The sequence below is a fragment of the Oryctolagus cuniculus genome, chromosome 8 (genome assembly GCF_964237555.1).
Source record: "Oryctolagus cuniculus chromosome 8, mOryCun1.1, whole genome shotgun sequence".
NCBI lineage: Eukaryota > Metazoa > Chordata > Mammalia > Lagomorpha > Leporidae > Oryctolagus > Oryctolagus cuniculus.
Window position 1 is genome coordinate 65,760,480 of NC_091439.1, and position 13,532 is coordinate 65,774,011.

The window sequence follows — 13,532 nt, forward strand, 5'->3', positions numbered from 1 at the left end:
TAAATTAAAAGTGAGATTTGAAGAAATGTACAATGGTGATAGGAAATGGAGTTAAACTAGAAAATTATAAGGAGACAAAATTACAAAGTCAGAAGTAAAAGTAGGATGAAGGGTTAAAAAAAGGAATATGATTAATGCAAACGAACTGAAAAGTAAAAGTAGGGCCAGGGACTGAGAAAAAGACTGGAAATAAAGAAACCATTCAGGCTTACAGGGAACAAAGTTAAATAGAAAGTAAAAGTACTATGTAAAGAGAACTTGCAGAAGGCATAGAGAATAGACTCATCATTACAAAGTATAATTAAGAGAAAGCAGGGAAAGCTTGAGTTTTTAGAAAGTTCACTCTCAGCAAACCATTTAGACTTTCTTCTACTCATCCTAACCTCCTCTATTTACTTTGCATTTCAACCTGCTCTCAACAGCCATATAGATCTGAAGGTTTACCAGATAGTCACACTGGTAATTTAAGTTAGAGACAAATCTTGAGATGATAGATGGGATCCCAAAATTTAGAATAGCCTGAATTTAAGATACTCTTTACAAGTGGTTTGCTAGCTAACCGCCAAAAGGTAAAGAATGTATAATCAACTCCTGGTACTATAATACAAATAATTGTGCCCTCTAGGTAGTAAAAGCTGAGGACTGCACTTTTTATCTGCATTTGAAATAAGTAATTCCACCATGAAACTAATAAAGCTTAAACTTTAGGGGCCCCTAACTTGCCCTGTTTCCTTCCAGGACTTTGGAAGGGGACCCTAGCAACATGTACACATACCATATCTTTCCTCAGTAATCTTTGCAAAAGTAAGATAATTTTGTAATCTTTTCTGAAAGACATCCTGGAAATTGCATACACTTCAAGTTATAAAAATCTGGGCTTGCCACTCAGATTGTACAAAGCAAACTGTGGCTGTCACGTTCTAAACTACATTTTCCCAAATGACTTTAAGGTGTGTGTATGTGTGTGTGCACATTTAAATCCTTTACAAGAGCATTTGGCAACATCAAATTATCAATGTTTCCAGTTTATAGATTGGGGAAAAAAGAGAAGTCCATAATAACTGCTATATCTCTATTGTTATTCTCTAAGTAATCTATGATATAAGGTCTGACATTAAGAAGTTAAAATCATTCATATTTCAAATAGTCAACAATTTATTGGACAGATAATAAAATGGTAAACTTTTAACAGTTCTTAGTCAGACGTGATTTACAAATCCTTATTTTTTTCATCCAAGAAAGGGATGTACCTTTAAATATTAAACATTTTAGAAATTATTGAAAATATTATGCTTAATTCAAGAATACAATGTGTGATATGCTTAAGTGAAATCAGTAAAATTTAGCTATTTATTGTCCCAATAACAGAGATTGTCCTTTTTCTTCTTGTGGAAATTCTTCACACAAAAGAATCTTAAGATAAACTTTATTTAGTGATCAAAATCCATATCTATCCCAAACAGATTTTAAAAGTTTCTAAGTGAGGCATTTTATACCAACTACTTAAAATTCAGAGTTTTTAAAAATTGGACCCTATCATGCAAATTTATGTATTAGATCAATTGGTTTTAACAGTCTGTCGTAGGAGACGCTAAAAAGTGATAATTTTACACAGTGCAACATTCAGAAGATCAAAGTTTACAATTCAATCCATCTTAAAACAAGATTCCACATTGACACATCTCATACAGCCTTTTGAAATTATTTCTCATAAAATGTGTCTTTAGCTCATGCTTTCTCACGTGTGCATGCTTTAAAATCAGTTTCATTTTTAAAGCAAAAATTGTAACTAGCAACACTAGTTTTCCAATAATGATAAGCCCTATTTCTTAAATCCATAGCTTGCAGTTTTACTTTCTTTAATGCACCAACTATGATTATTCTATCACTTTCGAATGGTAATGGAATTAAATACATGCTTTATCACTTCATTCATAATTCTTTGGTAAATCAGATGCTTTTTCCATTGGGTCTAATTCTTCTTGAAGTAACATTGCTAAGCAACCAGAATGAAATTTAAGAACTGAAGTTTTTTTTTTTTTTTTTTTTTTAATTCTCTTTTACAATTCAAATGAAGGAGCAGCATTCTCTGTGACAACCACAGCAGGTAACAATAGCTGGCATCTTTCTCCTCCTTTGAAAAATAGGCCATGAGTGAGAAACTGAAGAAATACACTGGTCTGAAGGGACTGAAACTCAAAGGAGCTTCTATTCTCTTAATGTATGGAGGCATTTGAATTTGTTTTCCATTTCAGCCCAGTCTTGCTTTCACAAATATTCCAAAGTTACATAGTTTTGGGGATGATTTAGTTAGGAACTCTTTCAACTGTCACACTCACTCACACACACACACACACCATCCTCAAAGATTGAAATTAAAGTTGAGCAAAAGCAACACAAACTTACCTTTAACAGAAGCTGAATATGAGGAAATGAAGCAGAGAAAAAGCACAGCAAGCAGAATCATATTGACCAGCTACCCCCTACTGCATCCAGTTCCCAGTGGGAGTCACTGAGAAGTGGACTCTTCTGAAGGCAGCCAGTGAGAGAGTGACCCTCCCCAGAACCTGCAACAATAATGTTTATCTTTGGCGAAAGGTCAGATTCCAAACTCCAAAATCAGGACCTAAGTTCACTAAAGGGCTCCCTATTAATGATTAAACATAGGTGGGCTACAGTTTTTAGTCTCTTACTCTAAAAAAATGTTTTTCACTCACTAAGGAAAATCAAGAAAGTTTTCATTTTTGAGAGCTAAACCAAACCAGTCTACCTTCCTTCCTATCAATGTAGAAATAATGCAGGGACATCCCAAGTGGTGGGGCAATTCTCTGTTCAATACATAATCATTGTCATGCCTATATTAACTGCCTGTCTTTACTTTTTAACACTTTATGTGGGAGAGCTGTAAGGTTTCTCAAACTCAACTAAATTGAATTTTCATGTCTTGTATAGTCATCCTTCAATGGGTTGTACTAGTTGTGTGCTGTTTTTTAAAAATTGTTCTGATTTTTGGAATTTAAACTTAAACTGCTAAGTCCCACCATCACTTCAATATTATGTTAAAGTACACAGAACTCTCTTTCCTGAAACATAGATGATTCTCCTTAGGTGTGAAACTGTAAAAGGCTGGAACAAATCAGCGCTGTCTATTATTAACGTACTAGTAAGTCAATTGAACATACACTGTAGATATCAATCTGTATCAATAACAAGAAACATAGAGTCCCCAAACTGACTTTTGAAGTTCTGTGCTTTCTGAATTTCATTTTCAGGAGAAGAATCAGAGGTATATTACAGCTCTCTCTTTTTTGCTACTGAATATTAATCAGAAACTTCTCTAGAATTAAAGAGAATACTTTAGTGTGGCTAAGGCCATGCTCCTTTGCAATGTTGTTTCCATCTGGAAACTTCCATTAAAGAGAACTGATATGAACAAAATCTACTAAAATGAGGTGGCTTGGAGAACACAGGGAATGTTTTGGCAAGGAAAGGGGGCAAGCGCTGGGGAAGGACTATTTGAATGTATTTGAAAACACTATGGCCATACTTCAGTATAAGATGGGTTCCTAAATCTACCCTGGTCCCTGTATTGATCCTTTTCTAGAACCTTAGCTTTCAGCTTAAATCCTCTCGAAAAACTGGGTACAGGAGAGCAGACTTGAGCAACAGGGCCACAAAGTGAAATATAAAACTAAAAAATCTCCAAAGTTAAATATTTTCTGCTTGAATTGTATTTTTATATAAACTAAAAGATGAAAATTATTTGTTCTTATCTTCTACTGAGACTATAGCTTGATGTGCTATCATAAATCTTACGTATGAATCAAAACTAAACTACTTAACAAAAATAAATTATTTAGCTGGGCATATAAACTTAGATATAAATACTAACTAATTGTTGCTGCAGTTAAACAGCAAAAGTCATTCTGAGAAAATAACCTCTGTTAAAAAATGTTTTTATAAATAACAGGGATAATGAATATGAGGGAACATGAAAGTGCTTTATTGTTTTCCATTTGAATAGACTTCTAAGTGTTCCCACAATTTCTGTAATACATGCATATGGATATGAAATCCTAGTCACTTAAACTTTGCCTATACATTTATTTAAGCCAAGGACTAGTTTGCATCTCACACAATACTCTAAGAACTGCCTTTTGTATTTCCAGGCTCACAGCTGCATAAATCTGTAATATCTGTGGTTACAGTATATGGTTCCTGATACGTGTCTCTTCGGGTAAAGTACTGTTCTTTGTCAGGTGTTTACCAGAGTCCAACCAATAAAAGGCATATCACTATTGCCTAACAAAATAAACGCTTCTTCATTTGAACACTTGATTTCCACTAGAAAGCTCCTATGAGTCACTGAATTAAGTAGTCATTTCAACATACGATGTTCAACTAGGGCCATTGCTGTGGTTTTAAACAACACCACTCTTTTATATTTTGCTTATAACTTTCTCTTTTTACAAAGACTTCTGAGAAAAGACTTCTTGATATTGTTTTACCGGAGATGAAATAAGAATGCTAAAGCTTTTCTATATTTAATGAACTCGGTATTCCAAAAAGATGCACTCTCCCTGTAGCTCTGTTGACCAAGTAGAGCAAATACTGAACGATATATGTGGGAGGAATCTCCTAAAACTCACCAGCTATTTTATATGTCACACAAAGCAGGGCAAAAGCACAGCACAGTATAAAAATAAGGAGAGGAGCCACCCAAAGAATTACTATGTACAATACACTATGTTAAGCATTTACATTTTTAACATTTATCCTTATAACAATCATTTTATGTATTTAAAACAATAGTTCCTGGATTAATTTAAGGAATGCTTTATGGAATATAGGAAAATAAACCTTGAAACCTGAAGCTGATATTCTTCTTTGCTTAAAAAACATTACAGGTGGAATGTAGCTGAGGGGAGGAGAATCAGTTTTTTACAGATGACATGAAATTGCTAATAAGGACTGTCTTTTAATAAGCCAATCACAATGCTTTATGGGAGCTAACAGAGCACTTGATGTTTGTAGTTAGATGTCCATTGGGGAAAAGTTGAGCACACCAGTCAGGTCAGAATCAAGTTGAACATTCTAAAACACTGCTATTGCTACCCTTTGGTAGTACATGATGTGGTGAAATATTTGCTGTACTACCATTTTGCTGTGATAAATAATGACACTATGAAATAAAGATGAATGACTAATTTAAAAGTACAGACGTATTTCTGTTGAGTGTCATAGGTTGTTAGGAGTTAACTTTTTTTTCCTGGACTAGATGATAAATGACCTTCACCCCACTTACAGTTGGAAGGAAACATATCACCTTAATAGACACTCACATGTTAAGTCAGGATTATGATAGCTGTATGAAAAAAAAAAAAACACAGACTGCTTATAATATCAGAACACTACTCTGTTCCTAGAAAGAAGCATGACAGTGGGGGAAAAAAAACCTTTAGAAGGAAACTTCAAGTTATTGCTGAACAGTCATAATACTTCAACATTTTCATTTCTACAAAGGAATTGTTATTTAAAAACAGTCATGAAAGAAAACTAGGGGGAGATGGCTGTTCGGCACAGCAGTTGAGACACTGCTTGGGACGCTCATATCTCACCCATATCAGAGGGCCTGTGTTCAAGTCTCAGCTCTGCTCCTGATTCCATCTTCCTGCTAATGTGCAGGTGATGGCTTCAATACTTGGGGTCTTTGACATCCACTAAGACCTGGATTCCTGGCTTCAGACTGATCCAGCTCCAGCTGTTGTTAAGCGTCTGAGGAGTAAGCTGCCAGATGGAAGATCTCTGCCTTTCAGAGGAAAAAAAATTATAAAAAAGAATATCATATAGCAATTTTTAAAAAAATTTTTTTGCTTGTTAGGCAATAATAATTCTTACTGATGACTCCCTTAATACCAAGGCAAAATTATAAAAACATTACTTTAAAAGGTATGGTTCAAGAATTATCTTTCAGAAAAATTTAGATTCATTAAATCCCTTCACTGAACAAAAAGTAAGCTTGACACTTACATTTAAGTGATTCGGAACCTAAGACTATAATAAAGACAATAATTTTCCAAAACAGCGTCATCAGCCAAACTGTATCTCTTCATGTGTACATGCATGTATATAATTGACAACAACCAAACATGCTCATGCATCATGTAAGTTACCTGAGAGGACTGTGAATTGGCCACACAAAAATGAGTTGCCAGCATTTAAACAAGAGAATTAGTAGAGCTCTTTCAGTAGCTTACTATAAAGAGAAGAAAATTTTGAAGTTTGTTCTAAATACATTTACTGGATAAAAAGGAAATTCCAGGCCAGTGCCGTGGCTCACTTGGCTAATCCCCTGCCTGCAGCGCCAGCACCCCAGGTTTCTAGTCCTGGTAGGGGCGCCGGATTCTGTCCCGGTTGCTCCTCTTCCAGTCCAGCTCTCTGCTGTGGCCTGGGAGGACAGTGGAGGATGGCCCAAGTACTTAGATCCCTGCACCCACATGGGAGAACAGGAGGAAGCACCCGGCTCCTGGCTTTGGATCGGCACAGCGCTGGCTAAAGGGGAGTGAAGCAATGGAAGACCTTTCTCTCTGTCTCTCACCGTCTATAACTCTCTCTCTCTCACTGTCTAACTCTGCCTGTCCAAAACAAACAAACAAACAAACAAACAAACAAAAAATCCAGGTCCTAAAATAAAGTATCTGAATATAAAAAATAAAAATTTCTTTTAAAATTATATTTAATAAAACACAATTATATTTGTGAAATAATTCTTAAAACATAAACATTTTATTTGAGGTAGTGATATGATGTGAATAGGCAGGCAGCTAAGTTTAGCCCAAGTGCCCTAGAACACTTGCAGTCCTGCATGTTACCTCTTTATCTGTTTAACATGTCACCAACCCAAGAAATGTCATGATAATATTAAATTCCATCAACAGAAGTGCCATTAAATTCCCAGATGGTTTCATACATGCTAAAGCACCACTCCTTACCCAACAAAAGAGACTGAGAATGGGGAGAGCCCTCTTCACCACAGACCATGGTTGGAGGGGCTGGAGGTGCTATTCAGGCTCCCCATGCACAAACCCTCCCCTCCGACAACCCTCTTGCCTAACTATGATGGGCATTCTCTGTGTGGGGCAGCCACCCACATTTGAATGCTTTCTCTCTTAAATTAATCCTGTTCTTAAGATGTCTCTGCTTGGATTTATCTCTGGGAGAGGCAAGAACCTAGAGTGGAAAATTCAAATGCTCATGCCCACATCAGTAGAAAGGAAAAGCAGTTGGTTTAAGAAGTCACCAAAATAAGAAGATAGAGAATACTAATGACAGGTCAAGAAATATGGAAGATAGAGTGTGAGTGGAGCCATGGTGTTTGGAGAGAATACTTGAGCAGTTTCCCAGAAATATTGGAAGGCACTAAATTCGTTCTCTGTAGCTGCCATAACAAAATGACCACAAAATTAGTGGTTTATAACACCAGATGTGTCATCTTATGGTCCTGAAAATCGAAATATCTACATTGATCAAGCGAGGCTAAAATCAAAGTGTTGGCAGGGTGCAGCCATTTCTGCAGGTTCCAAGGGGGAATCAGTTTCCTTGCCTTTTCCAGCTTCTACAAGCTGCCTGCTTTCCTTGGCTCACCGCACCTCTATCTTCAAAGGTGGGTTGAGTCCTTCTCATATTACATCACTCTGACCAACTTCTCTGTTTCCTATTCCACTTTATGGACCCTTGTGATTAAATGGGGCCCATATTTTTTCTATCTTAGGGTCAGCTGACTAGCAATCTTAATATCAGGTGCAATCTTAACAGATATTCATAGATTCTGGGAATTAAGGCATGGACATATTTGAGGAGCCATTTTTCTGCTCACCACCATCATGTATCCACAGGTTCAAGAGGCTCAATAAACCTAAAGCAGGCAGCTGTCTTTGTAGCATAGTGGTAAAGCTGTTGCTTGCCATGTCAGCATCCCTTGTCAGAGTGACAGGGTTCATGTTCCAGCTGCTCCACTTCCAAGCAGCTTCGTACTAATACACCTGGGAAGGCAGTGGAAGATGGCCCATATACTTTCCCAGCCTCCCACACAGGAGAACAGGACGGAGTTCTTGCCTTCTGGCTTTGTGTGGCATAGACCTGGCTGTTACGGCCACCTAAGAATTGAACCAGCATGGCCAGTGCCGTGGCTCACTTGGCTAATCCTCCACCTGCGGCGCCGGCACCCTGGGTTCTAGTCCCACTTGGGGCACCGGATTCTGTCCCGGTTGCTCCTCTTCCAGTCCAGCTCTCTGCTGTGGCCCGGGAAGGCAGTGGAGGATGGCCCAAGTGCTTGGGCCCTGCACCTGCATGGGAGACCAGGAGGAATTACCTGGCTCCTGGCTTTGGATCAGCACAGCACACCAGCCACAGCGGCCATTTGGGAGGTGAACCAACAGAAGGAAGACCTTTCTGTCTGTCTGTCTCTCTCTAACTCTGCCTGTTAAAAAAAAAAAAAAAAAAAAAAGAAGTGAACCAGTGAACCAGCAGATGGAAAGTCAGTCTCTCTTTCTGCCTTTCAAATAAATAAATATTTTTAAAAAATTCTTGTGGGTTTGGGCATAACTTAAAGTTTATATGACTAATGTATTTTTAAAAATTTATTTATTTAAAAGGCATAGTGACAGAGAGAGCGAAAGGTAACCTCCATCTGCTGGTTCATTCCCCAAATGGTCACAACAGCCAGGGCTGAGCCAGGGTGAAGTCAGCAGCCAGGAATTCCAGCTGCATTTCCCAAGTGGGTGGCAGGAACTCAAGTACTTGAGCCATCACCAACTACTTCACAGCACCTTAGCAGGGTACTGATCCAGAGCACAGTAGCCAGGAGTAGAACCAGCACTTCAATAAGGAATGTAGGTATCTCAAGAGGTGGCTTAACCATTGTACAATGTCTGTTCCAAGACTAAAGTATCTTTTAAAATGATGTCACAAGGACCTTCTTTGTGGTATACTGAAAAGCTGGACAGAATAATAATGTTCCTTCAACGAGAAGAATTAGTTCAATAAATTATGGTACCTCAGTTGAACATGAAGCCACTGAATACTATACCTGTATGTTTAAACATATGCTTACCATAGCTTGGTAAGTAAAAGAAAGTAGTCTATCAAACAGCAGATACAGACACAGTTTAAGATTTTTTTTGTTTAAACATACATGCTCGTGTGAGCACAGAAATAGGATTAAAAGAATATTCAGTGAAAACACTATTATCCCTAGAGAATTTCAGCATATTTATATTTTGTTGCATTCCATGTTAATTTTGTTTTTTTAAAGACTTATTTATCTGAAAGGCAGAGTTAGAGCAAGAGCGAGCGAGAGAGAGATCTTCCATTTGATGGTTCACTCCCCAAATGACTGCCACAGACAGCACTGGACCAGGCCAAAGCCAGTAGCCAGGAGCTTCATTTGTGTCTCCCATGTGGGTGCAGGGGCACAAGCTCATTAGCAGGGAGCTAGACAGGAAGTAAAGCAGCTCAGACTCAAATTGGCACCCAATGGGATGCCAGGATTGCAGAGGACAGCTGTACCCACTACATCACAACGTCAGCCCCTGCATTCCATGTTATTTTAAAAATATTTTCATTGTGTCTAACAATTTCAGATTTACCAAAAACTGTTAAGATAGCATGGATTTCTCATATAATCTGCACCAAGGTAGCCCTATTATTAGGGATCGTAATCTCTAATATTAACCAGTAGTAATACATTAACTAAAATTCACATCTTATTTAGGTTACTTCTTTTTTTTTTTTTTTTGCCTAATCATTTTCTTTTGTGTCCATCTAGGATACATTAGACTTAGTTCTTGGGTATCCTCAGACTCCTCTTGGTTGTGACAACTCTGAAAAGCACTGGGCAGGAGTTTTGTAAGATGCTCCTCTATAGGAATTCTTGTGCTGTATTTCTCAGGTTTGATTGGGGTAACAAGTTTGGAGGAGGAAGAACAGAGAAGTTAAGTGCCATTTTCATCATATCAGACGTCTGTATTACCAATCAGTGCCAGTCATAACCCCGAAGTACACAACCCTGAATGCTATGATCTTCAATGTTGAAATTCCCAAAAGTCAAAATCGCTAATGAGTAAAATCCCTTAAGTTTAAAAATCCCTAAAGATCAAAAATCCCCAAATAACAATCCCCAAAGATTAAAAGTGCCGGAGCCAGCACTGTAGCGCAACAGGTTAACGCCCTGGCCTGAAGCACCAGTATCCCATATGGATGCCGGTTCTAGTCCTGGCTGCTCCTCTTCCGATCCAGCTCTCTGCTGTGGCCTGGGATAGCAGTAGAAGATGGCGCAAGTCCTTGGGACCCTGCACCCACGTGGGAGACCCGGAGGAAGCTCCTGGCTCCTGGCTTCGGATCGGTGCAGCTCCGGCCACTGCACCATCTGGGGACTGAACCAGTGGATGGAAGACCTCTCTCTGTCTCTACCTCTCTCTGTAACTTTGTCTTTCAAATAAATAAAATAAATCTTTTTAAAAAAGAAATGAAAAGAAAAAAAGTGCCAAAGGCTGAGATCCTGAAAACTGCAATTCCCATACAGAAAGGGCTACATAAAAGGGCTGGAAAGCTGAATTCCGGGAGAGGGAGCAGTGTGATTTCCATTGTATGCAGGATAGTTCCGAATTATTCAATCAAGTACTACTTCTGCCCCTACACATATACTGTCATACTTGTCTTTTTTTTTTTCTTTTTTTTTTGATAGGCAGAGTGGACAGTGAAAGAGACAGAGAGAAAGGTCTTCCTTTTGCCGTTGGTTCACCCTCCAATGGCCGCCGCGGCCAGCGCGCTGTGGCAGGTGCACTGCGCTGATCCAATGGCAGGAGCCAGGTACTTATCCTGGTCCCTCTTGGGGCCAGCACTGTGGCACAATAGGTTAACACCCTGGCCTAAAGCACTGGCATCCCATATGGGCACCTGTTCAAGACCCGGCTGCTCCACTTCCAATCCAGCTTTCTTTTATGGCCTGGGAAAGCAGTAGAAGATGGCTCAAGTCCTTGGGCCCCTGCACCCACGTGGAAGACCCGGAAGACGCTCCTGGCTCTTGGCTTTGCATTGGTGCAGCTCTGGCCATTGCAGCCAACTGGGGAGTAAACCAGTGGATGGAAGACTTTCTCTCTCTCTTTCTCTCTCTCTCTGCCTTTCCTTCTCTCTCTGCGTAACTCTTTCAAATAAATAAATAAGCCTTTAAAAAAAGAAAAACATCCTCTGTCAGAAAACAAAAAGAATTCAACACTCAGTGGCCCTGTAAACCAGAGAATAATTTTATGACCTACAGCCCTCAGGTTATACACTGTATCTCTGGACTTGTTCATCCTACGGATCTGCTATTTTGTATCCTTTGACTTACATATCCACATTATCTCCCCTCACTTTCCCATCTCCAATCCTGATATTTGCTAGTTTGTTCTTCATCTCTGTATATTTCAATTTTTTAAAAAAAGATTCCATATACAACTGAGATCATACAGTATTTTTTCTTTCTGTGCCTGGCTTATCTTAGCAGAATGTCCTCTATGCACACCCATATTGTGGAACATAGCAAAACCTTGTTCTTTTTAGGGCTGAATCCTATTCAGTTATATACAGTTTCTTTATCTATTTATTAATCTGTCAGTGGACACTCAGGCTGTCTCCACATCTTGGCTATTGTGAAGAACGCTGCAGTGAGCCTGGGAGTGCAGATATCTTTCCAAGGTGGTGACTGCATTGCCTTTGGGTATGTGCCCAGAAGGGAGACTGCTGGGTCAGACGATAGTTCTATTTTTAATTTCTTTAGAACCTCCATATGGTTTTCTATAATGACTGCTCAGTATTTTAAAAGACAAACAAAATAGTTTGCAACATTTAAAAGACAGATTTCACATATAAATTCAGATTTCTGGCTGTTTTTTTTAAAGATTAGGATCTTATGCCATTAGGTTCATCTCCTTTCTTGGAATTTATATTGATTAAAGAGGACCTGCCCTATCAGGTTTGTGGCACTTGCTTCCCACATAGCTTTTCTAACTTGTTACCACCCAGTCCTTACAGACAATACAGGTTTGCCAATCCACACACGACCTCTTATGTTGGCTTAAGCTACAAACATTCTTAAATATTTCTATTTAAATGTCCTGAAGACTTCCCCAGAATCCACATATTCAAAACCAAACTTACTAGTTTTTTCTAAAACTGATGTTTTTTCTGTATTCCCTAAGTAATCCAAATAATGGAATTACACCTTCTTCCTCCTGCCCACAGCTTTTCCAGTCATGTGCAGAAACTCTGACATGCTCAGTTCTTTGCTTTCATTGTTCCCAACACTTTAAAGTCCGTTGCCTTCCTGACATCTGGAAACCTCTACCCACTTTCCAAAATGAAGTAAAATCATTTAGTTTCTGAAATTAAATCCTCTGCCTCAAGGAAGCCTTAGTTTCTCCTTTTCATGTTCAGGCACCTCAATGACATTGTATGCTGTCTGGCTTATACTTCCAGCTCTCCTGCTAGGCTAGGGATGCCTCAAGGGCAGGGATCATGCTTAGTCATCTTTATATCACCTAAGACAAAATGCATGGCCTTTAATAAATGTGTCAAATACATTAAATTATACAAATCAATGAAAAGATTGTTTCATATTTCCCCTGCTTAAATTTTCTGTATGCCTTCAGTCTTTGGTAAAAAAAAATTTTTTTTTTGGTGTTTACTTTGGATTGATTCTAGAATCTTTAAATTTTGTACCATATGACTACAAAATTAAATGGCTATGTCAAAAGAAAATGAATTGACTCCACAGTTAAAATGAGGATTTAAAAAAATTACCTTGTTTTAAATATCTAAGGATGCCTGGTATTAATTCTGGAAAAAATGTATAATTATTTATAAAAAAGATCCCATAGGGGCAGCTGAACAGCTGTCGAAAGATCTGGCACATCACGATGCCAGCCTGAATTTAATGACCTACATGTGAAGGGCTACATATCCAATTACTAATCCTCACTCTGCTACTCTTTGCCCTGATATGGAGGCAGCTGAAAAAAGATGCCCTACTAACGGATCAGAAATGGATCCAGACTTCACTGCCAATGCTCAGGTAACAGAGAACTTTTAGATTTGAGATGAGAGAAAGAGAGGTACCACAACAATGTGACAGCTGGCAGTTCTTAAAATAAAATTTGAGGGTTTAATGCAAGAATGAATTCAGTTTTTGTTTTTGTTTTACTAAATTCAGGAAAGTTCCAATTCTTTTAGAGAACCTCAAATTTTCAATTTAACTTTGTGTTCATGGAAGTCTTTAAACATATTCAAGTATGCCTTCAGACACACTATACTTCAGATTTCTTTCCATACTCAGAAGGTAGTCTTCTCCTAAAAGATTCAAATCTCATTCTTAACCTTCAGTGCCTACAATAACTACTTATTAGAAGTGGGCCAAGAAAAATAAATAATAAAGTAAATAGAAAAGGACAAGATGACTCAGTCTATATATAGCAAAAAGATTATATAAGGCCAAG

The 13,532-nt window shown here is 38.3% G+C and overlaps 1 protein-coding gene across 2 annotated transcripts in view; it reads right to left on the reverse strand.

Moving 5' to 3' along the window:
* MTTP (microsomal triglyceride transfer protein) overlaps nt 1–13,532 on the reverse strand; it is a 75,102-nt gene that overhangs the window by 60,938 nt on the left and 632 nt on the right. Inside the window, exon 2 of one of the 2 annotated variants that reach the window (XM_051820148.2) lies at nt 5,619–5,809. In XM_051820148.2, coding sequence (XP_051676108.2) covers nt 5,619–5,667 — 49 coding nt within the window. In that variant the 5' untranslated portion in view covers nt 5,668–5,809. Of the gene's footprint in view, nt 1–2,406; nt 2,563–5,618; nt 5,810–13,532 lie in introns of those variants that run through there. The other variant, XM_002716956.5, reaches the window with a different exon arrangement.